The following is a 22643-nucleotide window of genomic DNA, read 5'->3' on the forward strand; positions in this document are numbered from 1 at the left end:
GGATGTGATAGGACAGAGTACATTAAGGGGATTCAAAGAGGGATTGGGGATTGAGGGATATAGATAGAGGTAGAGATAGGATCATGAAAGGGTATAGATAGAAGAAAAATGGGGATTAAAGGGTTTTAGACATAGGATCACTTACAGGTCACAGACCTGATGGGCCACCGTGGGAGCGGACTGCTGGGCGCGATGGACCCCTGGTCTGACCCGGCAGAGGCAACTTCTTATGTTCTTAGTCTGCACATCCACAGTAACCATTATTTCCCTGTAACATTATCAAGTGTCCCCTGTTCACTTGTCGGGATGGCATCTGTGCATGCGCCGGTGTGATGCGATGACATCACACGCATACACACATGCGTGTGATATCACCGCGTTGCATCTGCACATGCACAGATGCCATCCTGATGTCGCTCCTAGCTAGAAGCTTTTCCCAAAACCCGGACTTGTCCTCTAAAAGGAGGACATGTCCGGGGGAATCTGGATGTCCAATAACCCAATAGTTTATTAAATTTGGAGCACAAATCTCCATGCTGCAAGGAAGCAAAAGAAGACAGGAAGGAAGTGTTTCTTCATCCCAGATAGTGTTCCCATCTTTCTTGTAGTCTGTTGGTTGGAATGTCTGACCAATGGACTGCAGGAGGAAGAATAATTTGTTTGGGAGCCTATTGGCTGTGTATTGACTGAAGGGCTAGGGTAGGAGGTGCTTCCTGCCTGCAGCTGCCAATGAGGAAGAAAGAACAACAGATAGACAGTGAAAGAAGACCGGGTCACATAACTTTATTGGCATGACAGTTTTACATGTGTTGCCACAATAATATGTTTAGCATTTAAGTTTTTAAAAAGGTGGCAGAGAAATACCAGGAAAGAAATAGATAGGGTTACCGGATGTCCAGAAAAACCTGGACATGTCCTTTTCTTAGATGGTTGGATTTTGAAAACCCAGCAGTTTGTCTAGGTTTTAGAAGGCCCCAAGCTCGGGGCCATGTTTGGAGGGCCTCCGAACATGTGTGGATGCGACACGATGATAGCACATGTATGCACACATGCATGTGATGTCGTCGCATCACATTTGCACATGCTCGGAGGCCCTCCAGATATGGCCCTGAACTCAGGGAAGAAGAGATGAGGTTCATATGGGGGGCGGGGCTGGGGCCACTTGCCTCTTTTTTATGGAGAAAGCTGGTAACCCTAGGAATATGGTGAAGGTGTTTGAAAAGAGCTGGAAGAGAGAATGCAGCTGTGAAGAGCTGGAGGTGGCAGAAACTGAGAAAGCAGCTCTAAGTGGAGGAGAGCTGAGTAAGAAGTGGCAAGAGGGGGGTGACACTATAAGGAAGTAAGATGAGAGAAGGTACAGAGACAGGCTATGTAGAGTCAAAGAGAAATGAGAAGATTGGAAAGAATTCATAAAAACAGAACATGAAATCAGAGAGGAAGCATAAAAAGATCAGGCATAAGCAGAGAAAGAAGATATGTCAAACTATAGACACAAAAGTAAAGATATCTGTTCTAGCTGTGCTGGGTCAAGGGTGGGGAATAGCTGGTCTGGTATTTTTCATTCTCCAGTCTTACGGTCACCAGGATAAAAATGTAATTTTACTGAAGGAACTTGGGGGAATAGAAGGAGTTTTGGCAGTATGCCATGCCATGGTCTGAAAATGTTTTGTAATGGAGAAGGACCTATTGTCAAGTCTCAGTTTGAAAGAGAAATGGAGAACGTCGTGTTCCTTTTTCACAAAAAAATAAAACGATCATTCTGCCTGAGTGTAGGGCAGGGGTGTCCAACCTTTTGGCTTCCCTGGGCCGCATTGGCCAAAAAAAATGTTTCTAGGGCTGTGCAAACGCTGCAGCAAGACAGAGGAGGGAGTCGGCAAGACGGTAAACACCCGGGGGAAGCAGAGGAAAACACTGCATTGCTCTCGACCAGGGCCACACAAAAACTTTACGGGGCCACATGCAGCCCTCGGGCCGCAGGTTGGACACCCCTGGTGTAGGTGGTATGGATAAACCAGACTAGGTTGGAAAGGTTATGACTGTGGTATAGATTAGGCTTTGGATGGGGGGGGGTTGAATGAGGAATAGAAAAGCGAGATAGAGTAAATTGGTGGGGTTGGGGGAGGAAGAGATTCTGAAGGAAGAGGCCTGATTCTATAAACCAGGGGTAGGGAACTCCGGTCCTCGAGAGTCGTATTTCAGTTGGGTTTTCAGGATTTCCCCAATGAATATGCATTGAAAGCAGTGCATGCAAATAGATCTCATGCATATTCATTGGGGAAATCCTGAAAACCCGACTGGAATACGGCTCTCGAGGACCGGAGTTCCCTACCCCTACTATAAACGGTGCACAGCTTGTAGGCGCTGGTTGGCGCAGCTGACAGTCAGCCACACAGCACAGACACCTAAGTAAACCATGTCTATTCTCCAACCCCTAACCATGCCTATTTTTCAGGTAGGCGACGGTTGGTGCCATGACGTAGGCATTGCTAGGCATTGTAAGATATTCTGCATGAAACTTGTTTATAAAAATTTTTTTTAGCATTTTCTTAATGGTTTGGTTAATTACCACACCAATTAAAAACAATTTAGTTTCATGCAGAATTCAGTTAGGCATTGCTAAGCATCCTTGATTAAGGCGCTGTTTCTAGAATTTCCTCCTCAGAGCTTCCCTACCTCCTGGTTTTAGCTATGCATCCTCCCAGTATGTGCACTACAATCTGTGCTCTATATCTAAATATGGCCTGGCTAGTGCCTATGATCCTGCCATACTTTCCTTTTTATAGATATGGTAATGTGTAGCGACGTGAACATCCCCAATCATTTTGGAAAGTTGCTCCTGCGTGTCTAAGTCAGGGGTCTCCAAAGTCCCTCCTTGAGGGCCGAATCCAGTCGGGTTTTCAGGATTTCCCCAATGACTATGCATGAGATTGATGTGCATGCACTGCTTTCAATGCATAGTCATTGGGGAAATCCTGAAAATCCGACTGGATTCGGCCCTCAAGAAGGGACTTTGGAGACCTCTGGTCTTATATATATATATATATATATATATATATATATATATATATATATATATAATTTTTTTAATAGCCTCTGTAACACTTTAACAGCTTCCCCTCTAGGTCTCATTCTTAGCTCCACAGATGCTGGGGCTTCTACATTAGATCAAACTCAAAATGTAGTCATCCCACTTTTCCTCTACTCTACAGAAATAAAGTTTGCCATTGGTCTCTGGAAAAGAAGGAAGCAGAGGAGCTCACACACGCTAGGTCTTCCCCTGACAATTCTTGCATGGAAATCCTTGTTGAATTCTTTCAATCCTTGAGAATTTGGGAGCAGTAAAGCTCTCAAGTCTATAAGAAATAGCAATATGGAAATCAATCTGAAAAAAAAAAAAATGGTATAAAAAAAAAATCTGTCTTTGCCACAATTCACCTAACAGTTTGACTCATGTTCTGTCACCACCAGGTGAGCTGTCAAGGTTGGCAAGAGGCACTGATCTGGCCCAGTTCTCTTCTGCTCCTGTATCCTCTGTAGAAAATTTGTTTCTGGGCAGGTTAGCTGGCGCAGTCTCTGAAAGAATGGGTAAAGCCTTTATATTTCAGGTATGTCTCAAATAACAAGAATATAAAACAAATATCCTTTAATTAATCGTATCCAGTTGTGCACACCAGAAAGATGGCCTGAAGCAGTAGTTTTCATCCTCTTTCTGCTTTCTATTCTATTTAAAGGGACTTGGAACATTAAGTGGGATGGGGGTTCAGCATGGGCTACACTTTAGTTAGGTTATTTTAGCACAGGTTCTCATTGCATAAAATAGAATACACAACTCATTGGCAGCAGAACGCTTTTTTTTTTGTTTGGGGGGCCCATAAGCTCAGCCCCAAGACCCCATCCAAGCTCTGCCCCTGACCCCACCTCTAATGTAAATATAAAACATAAATACTAGTGCTGCCCGATTCAGAGAAAAATATTTTGATTCAATTTGATTCACCCTGTTGAATCGATTTTTCGATTTGATTCAATTCACTGTTAATGACACAGCTTTTTAAGTTTAAACATTTTATTTAACCAAGGCAATATCATATCAAAAATTCCCAGCTTCTATCCCCAGCCCCCCTGCCGATTCTGAGCTTCCATCCCCAGCCCCCTTGCTGATTTCAGCTTCCATCCACAACCCCCAAGACTCACCAGCCCCCCTGCCGATTCTGAGCACCCCCTACCAATTCTCAGCCCCCCTGCCAATTCTCAGCCCCCCTGCCGGTTCAGTTACTTACTCGACTGGATGTGGAATCGCGGGGAAGAGAGGAGAAGTGCGGAGACAGCCAAAAAATACTCTTTGCTTCCGACTGGTCCGCTGCACGAGGTCTGCTCGCTCCCCCTCGACGCTCCCACATCCTTTCGTTTCTTCTGATGTAACTTCTGGTTTTGCAAAACCGGAAGTTACATTAGATGGGAACGAGTCCAGCGGCCGGCAGTGTAAAAAGAATGAACTTTAATCGGGATGAATCGGTAAGTCCGGTTTTTTGCAAAAACGAACCAATTTGAATCGATTCACCTGATTCGAATCGGTGAACCGATTCGAATCATGAATCAGGCAGCACTAATAAATACTCAAGCTGATGAGGATCCTCAAGCTATGTCAGCTGAAGACTTCCTCTGAAGTTGGCCAAAAATCCCTTTTACCAAGCTTGGCAGGCACCAACAGCATCACTAAGCCACAGATAATAGCACCTCAGTGGCTCAAGAATGCTGCTAGCAACTGCTACACTTGGTAGAAGGGAGCTCTGGCCACCTTTGGAGGAGGTACTCAGCTGGTGGTGCTTGGGGATCCCCACCAGCTACAGCAAGGGTCAGCAAGTACTTCAACACAGGAGAAATAAAACCAGAAATGCATTTCCTTTTCTGTTAAACAGAATACAAAGACAGCTGCTATATACATTTCCCAGAGCTAGCATATTTCAGTCAAATTCCCTTTGTTGTCTGGAGATTTATTTTTCCATCAAGTTAGTTCCAGTTTCTCTCTTTTCTGCTTTCCTGTCTTCTGCATTTCTTCCTCTTTCTCCTCCACCCACATGTACAAAATGTCTCTTTCTCTCTCTTAATGCTCTCTCATTCCTTCCCTTGCTGCAAAGGGAGTGGGAAAGGAGAGATTGAGCGAGATGGGAATTCAGGGCACAACTCTCCCACCCCCTCTATTGCCAAATTCAACATTTCTCCCTCTTTCATCCCCTACCTTCTAATCTGTACAGCATCTTTTGTCTGTCCCCACCAGCCCCATGCCCAACATTTCTCCTTCTGTCAAACCTCTCCAACACCCAACACCATACTGCATCTCTTCCTCCTTTCCCTCCATCACCATGTTGAACATTCAATCCTCTTGCATCCCTTTCCAGCTGTCCCACCCTCCCCTCTCCAGCACAACATCCAATATTTCTCCCTCCTCTCCACCACTAACATGTCCAACAATTCTCCCTCTTTCTTTCCCCATGTACGCCATCTCTCTTTCCCTCCCACTCCACATACCTATGTCCAACAACTCTCCTTTACTCTTTACTCTCCCACCAGCAGCATCTCTCTTTCCCACCATTCCACCTGTGTAGCTTCTCTTTCCCTCCCTTCCTAACCCCCAGCCCATGCAGCATCTGTCCTTCCCTGTCTTTCCAAACCCACCCCAACCCCAGCCTGTGCAGCATATGGTTCCCCACCCTGCGGGATTCTGAGGCATGATCTCTCTCCCCCACCTAGCTCTTCCCTAACCGCAATAATTTTAAATCTTCAGGCAGCCAGCAGTGGCAATGAGGAAGGCCAAATGCCATGGGCCTGCCCCAGAAGTCTTCATTCTGCAGCGACTTCCTGTTCCCGCGTAGATGGGACACTGCAGAATGAAGGGTTCCAGGGCAGGCCGATGGCAGCAGGCTCACCACATTGCTGCTGCTGGCTGCCTGAAGATTTAAAATTACAGTGGCTGGAGAGGAGGTAGGTGGAGGAAATCGGGAGAGCCATAAATGACTTCTGACCTCTGACTACCAAATTTGAGGAGGCCATGGCCCCTGTGGCACCCTGTTCCAATCCCTATGACCCAACTTCTGGTAAAATAACCCAACTTAACAGTAGCCCTTGATGATAACTTCCCCCATAAGAACCAAACATTGTATCTAATCACTTTGGAGTTCAATTTCACAGCAGATGGACATCTAAAAATGCCTAAAAATATATCCTTCTACTAAAAATATCCAAATTCTGATTTTGGAAAGTCAGAACTTGGACATTTCACACTGAAGTTCGTCCAAATAGCAAGGGGGCATATTGTGGATATGTTAAAGATGGGACTAAGGAGGGCCCACGAGTAGGATTTCCAACATGGATTTTCAAATGGGAAGAAACATCCACGTCTTAAAGACTAGGGGACACTTGATGAAGTTACAGGGAAATACTTTTAAAACCAATTGGAGAAAAATTTTTTTTCACTCAGAGACTAGTTAAGCTCTGGAACTAGAGGATGTGGTAAGAGCAGATAGCGTAGCTGACTTTAAGAAAGTTTTGGACAAGTTCATAGTCTGTTATTGAGAAAGACACAGGGGAAGCCGCTGCTTGCCCTGTATCATGGAATATTGCGACACCTTGGGTTTTGGCCAGGTACTAGTGGCCTGGATTGACCACTATAAGAATGGGCTACTGGGCTTGATAGACCATTGGTTCTTATGTTCTTAAAGCTTTGATGCGCCACTTAATCTCTTCCCACCAGCTGGCTACTGAATGAAAGGCCTCCAGGACCAACAACTGGTCTGACCAGAACTGTAAAAAGTCCTGTTGGACCTGAACCTCTGACATAAGGTCTGAGTTGAGCCGCCATAGACCTTTCCCGAACGCTGGGCACCTACTGCCAACGTGCACCATTATGAGCATGTGATCAGAGAATTCCAGAAACCGCAAAGACGGAGGATTCCTACAGTCACCCGGACGAAGCCGGAATCTGTCGATCCTGCTTCTGGATACCCCCCTGATATAAGTGAACCCACCTTCCGAGGAGAATCGCGCGTGGACATCTTACAGCTCTACACTCATGCATATCTGGGCCAAGAAAGAGCTCGTCATATCCCAAACTAAAAGTTCTCCCTTACCTGTCCTCTTTCCGCAGGACAGCATTGAAATTTCCCTCCCCCCCCCCCACATTAACCTCCGAGCCATATACAAGTAGAACCTAATCCTCTGGATAAGCCTTTTCCTATCCCACTTCCTCTGGGAACCGTAGATGTTAAGTCGTAATTCCTCCCCCTTCACCCTCACGTCTAACATCAATCCCCAGCCATCACCCAATTCCACCATATGCCTTACTATAATTTGGTCACTAAAAAACAAAACCGCCACCCCTCCGTAAGCCTCGTGGGCTAAAGATCAGAAAGATGGACCCCATTTCTATTCTCTTTTAACTTGCCACAGGAACTTAGGATCACAGATCCAAGTCTCCTGCAAAAATAGCACATCAAAATCCCACTGCTGAAAATAGTCAAAAGTCAAATGCCTCTTTTGCTCTGAGCGAAGCCCTGCCACATTCAGGAAAGCACACAATAATGGGATACTAGCCATGTCTTTACTTTTATTTTTGCTTCTTTACCAGCCCACCATATTCCGCCGTACCCCTCTTCACAACCACTCCAGGTGAGATAGTCTAATCCATGGACAACACAACCTCCTCTCTCACCTCTTCCTACCCATTTTCCTTCACGCACACCCGCATGTTCAACCACATTCACATTCACCTCCACAACCATATATAAAAATATACGACGGACTATTAGCCACCAGAGCAGCAAAACTAGACCGCCACCTCTCCAATCTGCTGACTATAATGCCCAACTACAAAACATTCAGGAAAGAACTTAACTAAACTAAAGCTTAACTTTGTATACCGAGTCATCATTCTAAGAAGGCTCAACTTGGTTTACAGCAATTAAATAAAGAGGGAATGACACCAATGTAATGTAACCATACTTTGCTGTCCCTCGACACACCCTGCTTGCCCATCCCCTGGGTCGCCCCCCACCCCCGGCACAGCTCCCGGAGGCTCTAGCAGGGCCCCAATGGAACCCTGCTGCTGGCCTCTCAAAGGGAGACGATCCACCAACACCGGTACCTCCCCCAGACCATTTCTTGGGTAGCTTTTAGCACCTCCCTCCTGGACTCCTTTTTGCCCAGCCATTTCAGTGTCCATAACCCTCTCCCTTGGACTCTCCACTTCTTCCCCTCCTTCCTCATGTTCCAGAATCTAGAATCGATTACTGCTTTGCTACAGTTGATTTTCCCCCAACCACTTTCCCCTTGCTCCCCCTGTTAGACTTCACTGACATCCATCCCTCCTCCCCATCCCCCTCATCCACTAAACTCCTTTTCCTCCCCTACCAGAGTTACTACCTCCACCCCACCCCCAAAAACTTGCTCCCCATTACTCATCCTTTTCATCTTCTCTCCCCTCCCCCACCCTTCTAGGATGAAAGTGAATACCTCCTGTCCTCCCCCCTCAGATTGCTTACCCCCCAACTCATCCTTTCCCCAAACAAATCCTCATTGCCGCTCCAATCCCCAGCATTATGCGCTGCCCTAGGACACTTGCATCTAATAAGGTCGCAGTCTTCCCCCACATGGCCTCTACCCCCACAACGCACGCAAATGATTGTGGGGCACAACATACTAAAATGTTGGAATGAGCCATATCTGAAACAGACTTTTGGTTGGCCCTTGTAAAAGCACTGGATCTTATTAAGGCAGAAGCAAGGATATGAACAATTCTATTACTTTTCTGCTTCAGCTGTACGCGTGCGCTCCAACCTCCCGCCCACACTCTACTGGAGTCAAGAACTTTAACCAAGAGGGACCTACGCGTGCTGAACCTACCCAACCAAAAAGACAAGTCTGACCCTGGGATCGATTCATTCCTGACCAAAATGGTCACTTGAACTACATCTGGTCTAGAAACAGTGATAGCCCTAAATGACTTCCACTGCTCCATGCCCCTCACTTCTTCGTATCTATCCCAGAAAACCACGCTACGTGAAAAAACTCACATCATACTCCGGCACGTTGACTGGGTGAATCAGGGCATAGAGGTCCTCTGGGATAAACCCCAAACCCAGGATCAGACACAAAACTGTCTCTCGAGACTACGACGGGAACTCATGGCAGCCATTTTGTATGAGTGATATGCATGGGGCAGGAGTGTAGGAAGATCACTCCTGCCCCGAAAGACCGCTAGATCACCAGGTAAGGTCCGGGGAGGCTCGGGAAGCGGGAGGGAGGTGGGGTGATTCTGGTTTTAGGAAATCACGAATAATCAAAATCGCAAGTCCTAAAACCGCGAATCGGGAGGGAGAAGTGTATGCTTTTCTCTAGAGTGAGTAATATTTATTTCAACATTTACAGTATATACCAAGGGTGCACACACTTTTTTGGCTTGCGAGCTACTTTTAAAATGACAAAGTCAAAATGATCTACCAACAATAAAATTTTTAAAAAACACCAAGCACATTATACGCAGAGAAAATGTTAATTATCATTTGTATTCGGGGGGGTTCAAAGAGGTCAAGGCAGGTGACTTTAAAATATGCAATGTCACCTCAGTAACAGCTATGCAAAAATAGACAAATATACCCCCTTCCCTTTTATTAAACAGTGATAGTGGTTTTTAGCGCAGGATGCTGCGCTGAATGCCCGCGCTGCTCCCAACACTCATAAGCTCCCTGAGCTAAGAAATGCTATCACAGTTTAGATAAAGGGGGCCATAGTGCAAAATATAGACAGCAGCTATAAATTCTCAAAACGGACACATTTTGATCACAAATTGAAAATAAAATCATTTTTCCTACCTTTGTTGTCTGGTGATTTCATGAGTCTCTGGTTGCACTTCCTTACGACTGTGCATCCAATATTTCTTCCCTTCTTTCTGCCTCCTCCATGCTTCCTCTCCTCCAGACCTCATTCCATTCCCCAACCAACATCTCTTTCTGTCCCTCCATGTCCAACTTTTTCTTCCTCTATCCCTGCCCCTCCCCTTTCTTTCTTTCTCTCTCTCCCTGCCTCCTAAGCCACCGCCACCAATTTCTCCCTGCTTCCTGACACCGCAACAGTCCTGGCACTACAGCCACTGTACAAGTGCCAGGCCCACAAGCTTTCCTCCCCCCCCCCATGTCAATTCTGACATCGGAGAGGAAGTTCCAGGCTGGCCTGGAATGTCCTCTCTGACGTCAGAATTGACATGGGGGGAGAAGGCTTGTGGGCCTAGTGCTTGAGCAGTGGCAGCACGCACCTGGCCTGTTGCTGCATTGGCGTCAGGGAAGCAGGGAGAACGCAAAGGCAACACGAGTCTATCGCAGAGCCCGGGAAGGTCTCAGCGATCGATTTGCGTTGCCTTTGAGATCTACTGGTTACTGGTTTATACTGTTAATATCATCTGTTGTTATGTCTCTGGTTATTTTCAAGATCATACTGATACCATTATTCATGTTTTCGATACTACACCTCAATTTTTAAGTCCCCGCATGGACACATCCTATTTATAGAAACATCACTAATATTCTTACTTATCCTTCTTAATATGGCTGCTGCTTATAAATGAACTATTGAAGACTGAACACTCACCTCAGCCAAAGACCCTTTGTCGATTAAGAGTTTGTAGATGATGCAGAGAGGAATGCAGATCATTGATGAGATTGCAAGCAGCCAGCCAATCATATCACCCCACCACGGGTAGACATATTTCTTGTTGTATGTCAGGGGTACATATTTAATCACTGAGAAAAGGAACGTTGCCTTGGAAAAATGAATGAAGCAAGCAAAAGAACAGAATATAAAAGAAAGTCTGATCCAATCAATTTTGTTTTAAAGACCAAGTAAATAATAGCCACAACTGATGTTATTATTGGAGAAGACCTCTACAGTTTGACCCAAATACTTCCACATCAACATACTATTTCAGTTTGTGTACAGACATGCAAACATAAGCAAGAACATACCATCTAATAATCTAATTTAAAATCTGATGCCTACATTGCTTTCTGAACAGCCAGGGGCCCTTTTACTAAAGTTTGTTGTGCATCTTTTGTGTTTGTTTCCCCAGAGTTAGGCCTTCTTTTACTAAGCCGTGGTAGAGCTTTCTACTGTGGCCCGGAGTGCTAAATGCTCATAGGACTTATATGAGCATCAGAGCATTTAGCACTCCAGGCCACAGTAGAAGCCTCTATATCGTGACTTAGTAAAAAAAAAGGGGGGTTAATGAGCAAATTGGCATGTTTTAACTGCTACTATACAAATGGGGGTAACTGCTTTTGCATTATTTTTACAATTAAAGTGTACTAATTTCATATTCAGAGCATTTTGTGTTAGGGACATACATAGGCAGAGAATGGACATGGTTGACCTGATATTCAGATTGCAGGCTGCAGCCCGGCCACTGGCACTAAGGGCTACATTCACTAAACCTACCGATCCTGTAACGATGATCGCAAAACCAATTTTATTGTTTTTTTTTATCGTTCCCTGACCCGATTCACTAAACTGCTGCCCAATCAATCTCCTACCCAAGCCGATCCACCCATGCAAATGAGTAAACCCCATGCAAAATAGCCAAGTGATTGATTCACTAACACTTCCTTGGCTATTTTGAATCGGGTTTTACTAGACTAAAACCCGACTGCTGCAGACCTGTGGGTAACTGTGTTACCCAAAGGTCTGCCATTTTTTTTACAGGTCTGCCTGTCTCTTTTATTCATTTTTTTTCCATGGCACAGATATTTTTTTTTTTTTTTTTCATCTTTATTCCTTTTTATTTCTTTCAACAAGTGTACAATATTATTACAAGTAATTCACATCACTCACTTGACATTCTTAAGCAATATTATTACACATGTTTTAATTCCCTCCACCCACCTCCCATCCCCTCCCCTATCAACAAAATATTTTATCCAAACATATACATATTTAGACTCTCCCTCCCCCCCATTTTTACAAATTATCCCCTAAGGAAAAAGAATAACCCTTAATCATTACAATATTCAATTAATGGCCTCCACACCTCCTTAAACCTTTTAAAATATCCCCTCTGTACGGCAAGAAATCTTTCCATCTTATATAAATGACAAACTGAGTTCCACCAAAAACTACAATTCAATCTAGAACAGTCTTTCCAATTAGTCGTTATTTGTTGAATTCCCACTCCAGTAAGAATCATCAATAATTTGTTGTTTGCTGCAGATATCTGACTTTTGGCCCTCATACACATTCCAAAAATCACTGTGTCGTAGGATAATGCTACATGATTTTCCATCAATATATTAACTTGATCCCATATTGATATCCAAAATGCCTGAATACATGGACAATAAAATAAAAGATGGTCTAAAGTTCCAATTTCAATTTTACAATGCCAGCATCTATTAGACTTAGAGCAATCTAATTTTTGTAATCTAGTAGGGGTCCAGAATGCTCTATGCAACAAAAAGAACCATGTTTGCCTAATAGATGCCGACATCGTACCTTTAATTCTCCAAGACCAAATACGTGGCCATTGAGATGCATTAATTTGATGCTTAATCTCAATGCTCCAAATATCTCTTAATCCATTTTTTGGTTTCTTATTCAAATAATTAGATATCATTTTATACCACTTTGCGGCCTGGTGTCCCAGAAAATCTGCCTGGAAACATAAGAATTCTAAGCTGTAATGATCATTTAAAGATTTCCATTCAGGGAACCCCACCTGAATAGCCTGCTTCAATTGCAACCACTTATAACTTTGTTTTTTATTCAGACCATATTTATGTTGCAATTGTGAAAAATCAAGCAGCTTACCATTATCAATTACTTCCGTTAAGGATCTTATACCTGCTTTAATCCAATCCTTCCAGACAATCTTAAACCCGCCTATTTGTATCTTGGAGTTTACCCAAATAGTCTGCTGTTTCGATTTTAAAATAGAATCACTAGTTAATTTATCTACAAATCGTAATGTTTTCCAAGTATCCATTAATACTCTATTGTCTTTACGTATTCTAGGCACTTTTATACCAAGCAGAAGATCAAGCCTAAGTGGAAAAATAAGTGATCTCTCCACCCTTAACCACTCTGGTAATTGTTCCAAAAGCTCTGGGAGGACCCAATACATACCTTGGCGCATGATATAGGCCTGATGATACCTATAAAAATTGGGAAAATTTACCCCACCCTCCTCAATTGGTCTTTGCAAAGACACTAGAGCCACTCTTGCAATTTTACCCAGCCAAATAAATTTAACCAGAATACTATTTAATTTTTTATAAAAAGACCCCTGAAAAAACACTGGTATCATTCCCAATTGATAGCAAACTACAGGCAAAATCATCATTTTAACAGTTTGAACTCTTCCCCACCATGACAAATGTAAAGGATTCCATTGCTCACATAACTCTGTTACTTTTTGTAATAAAAATTTTTCATTTATTCTCATTGTCTCTTCAAGTGTTTTATTCAACCAAATACCTAAGTATTTTATACCATCCTCTTTCCAAATAAAAGGGAAAGAATCAAGTATACCTTTTGTACAATGCACATTTAAAGGTAAAATTTCTGATTTATTCCAATTTATTTTGTATCCTGAGAATTTTCCAAATGTATCTATTATCTCCAGTAGACATGGAATTGTTGTTTCCGGATTCCTCAAATGAAGCAATATATCATCTGCATAAGCGGATACTTTATATTCCACTCCAGCACATGGAATACCCTCTATGTCCTTTGCCTGTTGAATAGCTAACAACAAGGGTTCAAGAACTATATCAAAGAGCAAAGGAGATAATGGACAACCCTGTCTAACTCCCCTCTGCAATTTAAAAGCATCTGAAAAATTATTATTTATGTATAAACGAGCAGTTGGGGAGCTATACAGTGCTTGAATCATTTGTATAAATCCGGATCCAATACCAAACCATTCCATAGCTTGATACATGAAATTCCATTCTACACGATCAAAAGCCTTCTCGGCATCTAGTGATACTGAAAAAGCCGGATCATTAATTTGTCTTGTTAAATAATACATCTGAAATGCCAGTCTAGTATTATTTGAAGAGTGTCTTTGAGCAACAAATCCAGTTTGATTTATTCCTATTATATGCGGAAGAGCTTTAGCCAATCTTAATGCTAAAATCTTAGCTAATATTTTACCATCTACATTTATTAAAGATATAGGCCTGTAATTTGACACCAATGTTGGATCTTTATTTGGCTTTGGCAAAACAATATTTAAAGACAGGCAGACTTGTCACAAAAAAGTCACCCCCTCCCAACAAATGGACCCCCCTACGACCTACAAATGGCAGAAGGGATGCGGAATCCTTCCTGCCACCCGATGCTCCCTCCACCATGTTGCTTACAAATATGGTAGGAGGGATGCCGACTCCCTCCTGCCACCGGACGCGGGCAAATGCCCCGGCCCCCTCCCCATACCTGTAAATGTTGGGAGCAGGAGGGGTACTCAGTTTCTCCTGCTCCGTAGGCCTCCAGTCTTCGGGAGCAGGAGGAACCACAAAGTCCTCCTGCTCCTCACCCAGCCCGCGATACAATGCTGGCCTTAGACCCTGCCCCGGTGCATCATGTGATACACAGGGAGGGGCCTAAGGCCCTGATTGGCTCAGGGAGGAGCCCGGGGCGCCTGAGCCAATCAGGGCCTTAGACCCCCTCCTGCTATTCATTTGTAGTTTGCAGCGGCAGGTATTTTTTTGGTGAGGGAGGGGGCACTTTGTCAGAGGGGGGAGGGGCTTTTTCTTTTCTTTTCTTTTTTTAATTGATCAGATATTTTGTTCGTGTAATACACACAAAATATCTGTGCCATTTTTTTTTAATGGGAAAAATAAATGGCAGAAGCCCTGACAGCAGTGACATGAGGCTGCTTCTCCTGTCACCACTGTCAGGGCTGCCCTGACACAATCGCTCACTGAGCAATTGAGTCAGGGAGTTTGCATGCAAATGATTTGCACCTCCATGCAAATCATTTGCTTGCAAAAAAAAGATAGTGAATCAATCACTGTTTCAAAATCGACCAGGAATCGGCCAACAGCAATTGAATTGCTATCTTTAGTGAATCTGTGCCTAGATTTCTGGGTTAAAGGTAGTTGCTGTAGACTTAGCCAGCCAACCTGTTATTCATCAGTTAAACAGCTAAGGCCTAGCGGCCAAAGATAGACCTGCTTTGTAGGTTACCTACCTGGCTGTACGTCTTAGTTGGCGAGCCGATGAATATTGGTGGTGACTGTCAATCCACTGAATGGGATATTCAATGGGAAATAGCTGGCTCTGCTGAATATTGGCAGATAGCCAGCTTAACTGTACTTAGCCAGCCTATAGCCTTTCCCAGCCTGGTAAGTACACTAAATTTTACATTTTTTTCTCTTTTTTCATCTGTAAAAGGTTGTTCACATAAAAAGATATTTTCATAATTATTGTCTTTTCAGGCTGCAATATGGGATAAGGAATTTAATATTTTGATAACCAAATTTATTTCATACCACCATTTTAGGAAATTGCTTAAGGCTTTTCTGTTTAAAAATTTTTTGTCAACTTAAGTTTGTATATCATTGTGTTTGACAAGTTTTTCTTCTATTGCTAACCACATTGAATTGCAAGGTTTTGCGATATATTAAGAACATAAGAAGTTGCCTCCGCTGGGTCAGACCAGAGGTCCATCGCGCCCAGCAGTCCGCACCCGGGGCAGCTCATCAGTTAGTTAGGTGGTCCCTGACTTTTCCTATAACCCATCTCTACTTCTATCTGTACCCCTCAATCCCCTTATCCTTCAGGAATTTATCTAAACTTGTATGTTATGTTATGAATATCAGGCAGGGAGAGTATATTGTAGTTAGCGTACAGCAACTGCCATGCACTAACCAACAATTTTGTAGTTAGCATGAGTCCACTTAGCATACCCCCTAATAGATGCCATGTTAAATTTGCACTTACGGTACATTGATATGTTGCATTAAGGTACATGAACTGCAAAATTCAAAACACTTCAGTAAAAGAATTCATCAGTCTATCCCTCTACAGTTCTCCATTAATTTTTGTTTTCTCATTCTTTACTTTCATCAAACCATCCTTGGGTTCATCAAGTTCTTACCATGCATACTGCTGGTGTAATGAATAACCAACAGTATTTTATCAAAGGTAACGGCCTGTAGCCAATCATATCTTCAATGTTGTTATAGAAATTATCAGCACCTAAAAATGGGGAAATAGTTATCTTTTTTAATAAACAGAGCTCACAAACAAGTGGCTTTAAAGGACACTATACATCAGGGCAAGGGGCTCAGAGGAAATTGGTGTTTTTTGTGTGTACCAGCGCATGGACATCCACTTCTCAAGTACAGTACTCCCCCGAGATTCGCTGGGGTTCCATTCCATGAACCCCTGCGAATCTCAAAAAACCACGAATATGGTTTTTCATGGGAGAGCCTTAAGAGGGCAGCAGGAGAGGGCATCAGGAGAGCAGCCAGAGCGCCGTGAGTGCAGGAAATCACTCGCGGTATGCTCCGACCGCCTCTTTCTGCACTACGTCGGGCCTTATCCAATCAGGAGCTGCGTGTCAAAGCAGCTCCTGATTGGATAAGGCCCGACGTAGTGCAGGAAGAGGCGGTCGGAGCGTACCGTGAGTGATTTCCTGCACTCAAGTTTTCAAGTTTATTAAATTGTTTGATTAAACGCTTTTCCAATTTCAAAGCGTTTTACATAAAATAAAACAGAATTTAAAATACACATTTTATACATGACATTCTACTAAACGAACAGGGGATACATCTTTGGACGGCGCTCCGGTTGTTCTCTCCTGCCTCTCCCACTGCCCTCTCCTTGTGGGTGGTTCGCTGTCAGAAAACACCGCAAATGACCGGGACCGCGAACCACCGACCGTGAACCACCGGGGAAACACTCTATTTTAAAACAGGTTATATGTCAGCAGACCCTGTTCTAAAATACATGAGAAATGGACATCCATATGTGATGTCCAAACTTAAATGGAGAAACCACAAACAAAGCCTGGCAAAGCGGAGTTGTGCTGGAAACTCCCAGGTTTATTAATCACATTGGATAATAAAATATAATAAATAAAAATAAATAAAAAGTCAATAAAGCCAGTTGTGGCTGACAAAAGTAACAAACAGTCTCACGTTTGTACCAGTCCAATGGTAGCAGACGATGATGACCTCAAATACAATATATCAAATCAGCTGACAAGTGGAGTAGCAGTAGAATGGGCTCAATGGATGAGTGTAACCATTGGACCCTTGAGATTATTTGTTACTTTTGCTAGCCATAATTGTTCAGTGGAGTACTAAGGTTTTTTTGCTTGTTTGTACAGACTTAAATGTCCATATTCTGAGTTGGAAGTCCTTTCTAAAATGTTGCTCCACACTACCAGTCAGCAGATTTCAGTTAATATTTCCTATATTATATATTATATATATATATATATATTATATATATGCAATCCGCTAAGAAGATCGACTGTCGGCTCCGGGCGGCTTTCCCGCAGAGGAGAGAATCCTGCATTCACCGTGGGCCTCATCTGGGGCAGCCTCCTTGGAGCGGCTGGGGCACGGGCAGTGTGTCTGGGAGGGAATGCATGGATGGGAGAACATCGCAGGGGAGGAGACATAGGCATCCTGGGACTGTCTGCCAAGTCTCTTCCCTGAAGAAGCCCTTTCTGGAAACGTCAATCGCTCCTCCTAAACTTACTTGCTCCACTTCATCACTGACGCTGAAACCGTGGATTGAAGACAAAGTTTTATTTTATTTTTCTTTCCAGCTTATGATTTATCTTTAATCTTATCTATTGTTTTGCCTTTTGTCTTTGTTTTGTTCTATTTCTATCATTTAAATTTCTCCAGAATTCTACTGTTCAACGGCTCCCCCTTCTGCTTCTATTCCTTTCTCTCCTCTTTTCTACCTTCCAAAGTATTTAGATCATTGCTGTCTTGTTAAAATGTTTATTTTATTTTTATTTTTCCTCTAACTCTACTTTTCACTTCTCTATTAACCTCCAGGTACTTTAGTTAGATTGTGAGCCTTCGGGACAGTAAGGGAATTTTTCAAGTACCTTTCTTATTTCTAATCTTAATGTATATTTTCTGTAAACCGCTTAGAACCTAACGGATGTAGCGGTATATAAGAAATAAATTACATTACATTACATTATATAGTATCAACCCTATGCAGACACTATATAGAAATTATTAGTACCGTATATATTCAAATATAAACCGGGATTTTGGGGCCAAAAATTGGCCCAAAAATGGGGGTCCCGGTTTATATTCGGGTCATCCCCCAGTGACCACCCGAAACCCTCCCGGACTTCCTGCAGGCCTGCCTTAGGCCGGGACAGGAGGGATCTCTCCTGTCTCCTATCCCGGCCTACACTAATAATTACCACCCTCCCTACTTCCCTCCCTCATGTACTTGTTCCCTGGTGGTCCAGCGTGTATCCCGCGCTGAAATCCTCCTGAAGATTGTAAATGTAGTAGCCAGCGGCGCACCCAGGCCGGCACATATCAGCGAGCTTTTCGTGCTGCCGGCCGGCCCTGCACTGCTTCTTTATAGGCTGCCGCAAGTTCTCACGGGATTTGTGGTTCTTGCAGCAGCCTATCAAGGAGCGGTGCGGGGCCGGCCGGCAGCACGAAAAGCTTGCTGCTGGCTACTACATTTATAGTCTTCAGGAGGATTTCAGTGTGGGGTACACGCTGGACCACCAGGGAACAGGTACGCAAGGGAGGGAAGGAGGGAGGGTGGTAATTATTAGTGTCGACAGGGGCAGGAGACAGGAGGGAGGGGTTAATCTGCTGGCTGGGTTAGAGGGCAGAGAGAAGTACAGGACAATCAAGCCATTGTGATATCACTGATGATGTTGGCTCTTTTTAGGGGGAAGAGGGTACAGTGAAGGAAGGTGGGACAGTGTTCAGAGCCTTGCAGGGAGGGGGGCTTGATTCACAGCCTGGTAGGGAATGGGACTGAATGCAGGGCAGAGAGGGAAGAGGGCTGGGTGCAGAACTTGGCAGGGCAGGACACTTGAATATTTGGAGGGCTTTGATGTTATAATTGATAGATGTACTGCCCCAAAATAAGAACATTCCTCTTACACCCTTTTCTCTTGGTGAAGCATTACCCAGGGGAATGACTTTGAAAATCATCTTTGCTATGGTTAAATAATATAGCTTATGGCCAACCAGTAAGTCTAAACTTGTAATTTAATTTTTAAGCCATTTAATATATTACATCCCTGATGTGAACCTGAAGGAAGTCAGCTCTGTGGCTGAATTACTCACCATACACCCATCCAATGCAAATAGTTTCGAAAACAGCAACAAAAAGGAGGCACATTCCACTGGCGGCATAGTAATCAAAGAGCTGAAACACATACATTCCACCCTTCAAGGAAAAGAGAGGTACAATGAGAGACACAGGGAATGAAAGACAAGGAAAGACAGATAGGAGAATGAAGTCAAGTTTAAAATGTGCAAATGAGCAACAAAAATAGAAAAAGAGAGATAGATAGATGTGGCTCAAAGAAGAAGCACAGATTGTAAAGATCAAACTAGGAAATGAGAACCTTTAGAGATACATACATCACAAGAAGAAAAGAAAGCCATATGTTACCTATTTATTTAACAAGAAGTGCTTAGCATATACTAAAATCTATGTTAAATGCCACGGCTTAACAAACGGGCCCCTATGTGAGCAAAGTTATAGTTCTGGTTCTCTAGTCTCATTAAAACACTGTACTAGTTCTAGCCACTGGAGGTCTCTGCTGCCTCCTCAAAGTGCATCTCCTCAGCTCACAGTGCAGCTCTCAAATTCCCATTGCAACCTGGCTCTCACATTGATTCCTGAACTTGGATTTTAAAGACAGCAGAGCACAAGCATGGGTCTACATTTAATTCCACACTACAACCACAGTGAATGTGAACACATATAAATGTAAACTACACAACAAAACAAACATACTTATTCTACTAGATATTTATTTATTTAAAAAAAAAAATTATATATCGCCTGGAGTCTCAGTGGTTTCCAAGATAACACACAAAAATAACATTGGGCTAGACCCCTTTGCGTCAGTCAAATTCACTTACCTTTCTGCCGACCATCCTCCGATCCACGCATGCAAATGAGGGGAACGGCATGCAAAGTAGGCAGGGACGCAATTGACTAACCAAAACCCTGCAACACCGACTGGGCTGGCTGATCACAAACAAGCGAGTGCTGAGGACCAGTCGCTCAATCCCTTTCCAACTGCCCTGCTTTCTGCCCTGTCAGCCCCGAACGCCTCCTGCAGCCCCGACTCCCCTGCTGCCTCGAACACCTGCCTACCCTGACTCTCCCACCCTTCTCCACAGTGCAAGCCCGTGGTTTTAACCTGTTTAATCCGATCCATGCCCTTAGTGAATCTAGCCCATTGTACAGTAATTCAAAACAACTTAAGAAGTAAAACCTAAAAACTCCTTGGTATCATCCTTCACTATCATTCCAGTTAAATGTAGAACAAAATCCCAGGGAGCAATTCACAGATATGCATCAACAAAAAGCTTTGTTTTAAGCAATCTCTTAGATCAATATAGTACAAGAGACGTCAATAACCCTCTTGGAAGACTATGGTGTTGTCTACAATCTACAAGTTCCTTTATCTTTCATTGGTCTGTTAAAAAACCTCTTTGAAAATCATAAGTGCATTAAAAAATGTGTTCATTTGAAGATATATGAATGTAGGGGAGGATTCATCAAGGTGTGGTAAAGGTTTGCAAAGAGCTGGGGTTATTTTACCATCGCTTTGAGCCTAATGCGATTTGTGGTATATCACCGCAAATCGCGTTAGGTGATTTGCATAGTAACGAGATGCAAAATATGCATTTGCATCTCATTACTTAGTAATGTGCAATGACAAATATCACCGTGCTATTTTTGGCCCTGCAGCACTAGGGATGTTAAACTTGTAGTAAGGACCATTTACCATGACTTACCGCCCCCTTTTACAAAGCCACACAACTACGGCCATGAAGCCCTTTCAATCCCTATGGGCTTCAGGGCAGTTACTGCAGCAGCCTGTGATAAACGGTTTCATAAAAGAGGCCCTTAAAGTCCTAATGAATTTCTATACCGTTTTTTCCAAAACAGTTTACAATAATCAAAAGATTGCTTTTGGTGCAAGAGTTTTTGACAAGAAGAGAGCACATACGCATAAGTTTTATGCACATATGATTTTCAAAGAGAGTTTTTTGAATTCAATGAAAGATAAAGGAACTTGTATATGGTAGACAACTTCATAGTCTTCCAGGAGAGTTGCTGAGGTCTCTTTTTCTCTCATAAGAGGGTGCATAAATTATTCCAACTAATAGAGCGAGTGTGTAACAAAATTATATGTTTTGTTTTTAAGCTGAAAAACCCTCTATATTTATTTTATAAACAGTTCACATTTCATAGATTTTATTAGCATGTTTTCTTTCTGCTTTCCTAACCACAAGCCAGTGGCGTACCTAGGGGGAGGCGGGGGGGGGGGGGGGAGCGTCGGAGCTGTTACCACAGTAGCTTGTGCTAAAAAAACGCTAGTCTGGCTTTGTAAAAGAGGGGGTTAGTGCGTGGCCATTCATTTGGAAAATGTGCTATTTTCCAACTGCGACCCAAGCGGTTTTAGCGCACAGAGAAGACCCACATAAGGGGTGCACTAAGGCCACTTTTTTCGTGGCATTAGTAAAAGGATACCAGGGTGCACATTAAAAATTTTGATACACTTTCTGGGTGTACCTTATGCTTGTGGCAGTGGCGTACCAAGGGGGGGGGCGGGGCGGTCCACCCCAGGTGCAGCCTTAGGGGGGGTGCACAGCCAGACAGGTCCGGAAAATTCCTGGGCTGCGACAGCACTCAGCGGCATTGGCGCCCCTCCCTGCCCCGCGACAGCACTCAAGTTCGGCCTCCTTCTCCCGGCATCAGCAGAACTTCAAATTGGCAATAGGTGCTCAGTCAAAAGCTTCCCCTGACTCAGCTTCCTGTTTCCGCCCAGGCAGTTCAGTCAGGGGAAGCTTTTGACTGAGCACCTGTTGCCGATCTGAAGTTCTGCTGATGCCAGGAGAAGGAGGTCAAACTTGAGTGCTGTCGCGGGGCAGGGGGGACGCCGATGCCGCTGAGTGCCGTCACGGGGGGAGGGGGGGCGCTGATGCCGCTGAGTGCTGTCGCAGCCCAGGAATTTTCCGGATCTGTCCGGCTGTGCACCCCCCCCTAAGGCTGCACCTGGGGTGGACCGCCCCGCCCCCCCCTTGGTACGCCACTGCCACATGCATAAGGTACACCCAGAAAGTGTATCAAAATTTTTAATGTGCACCCTGGTATCCTTTTACTAATGCCACGAAAAAAGTGGCCTTAGTGCACCCCTTATGTGGGTCTTCTCTGTGCGCTAAAACCGCTTGGGTCGCAGTTGGAAAATAGCACATTTTCCAAATGAATGGCCACGCACTAACCCTCTCTTTTACAAAGCCAGACTAGCGGTTTTTTAGCACAAGCTACTGCGGTAACAGCTCCGACGCTCATAGAATTCCTTTGAGCATCCGAGCTGTTACCGCCCCGGACAGAGCTAAAAACACTAG

The 22643-nt window shown here is 43.8% G+C and overlaps 1 protein-coding gene across 5 annotated transcripts in view; it reads right to left on the reverse strand.

Annotated features, from left to right (window-relative positions):
- Nucleotides 1–3094: 3094 nt before the first annotated feature.
- Nucleotides 3095–22643, reverse strand: part of LOC117364202 (sodium- and chloride-dependent GABA transporter 2-like) — a 121582-nt gene continuing 102033 nt past the window's right edge. For all 5 annotated transcript variants that reach the window (XM_033953202.1, XM_033953203.1, XM_033953201.1 and 2 more), the window contains 4 exons: nt 19335–19437; nt 16139–16239; nt 10636–10806; nt 3095–3573 (listed from right to left, as the gene is read on the reverse strand). In XM_033953202.1, coding sequence (XP_033809093.1) covers nt 3436–3573; nt 10636–10806; nt 16139–16239; nt 19335–19437 — 513 coding nt within the window. In that variant the 3' untranslated portion in view covers nt 3095–3435. The remainder of the gene's footprint in view (nt 3574–10635; nt 10807–16138; nt 16240–19334; nt 19438–22643) is intronic.

Source organism: Geotrypetes seraphini, chromosome 7 (genome assembly GCF_902459505.1).
Source record: "Geotrypetes seraphini chromosome 7, aGeoSer1.1, whole genome shotgun sequence".
Lineage (NCBI taxonomy): Eukaryota > Metazoa > Chordata > Amphibia > Gymnophiona > Dermophiidae > Geotrypetes > Geotrypetes seraphini.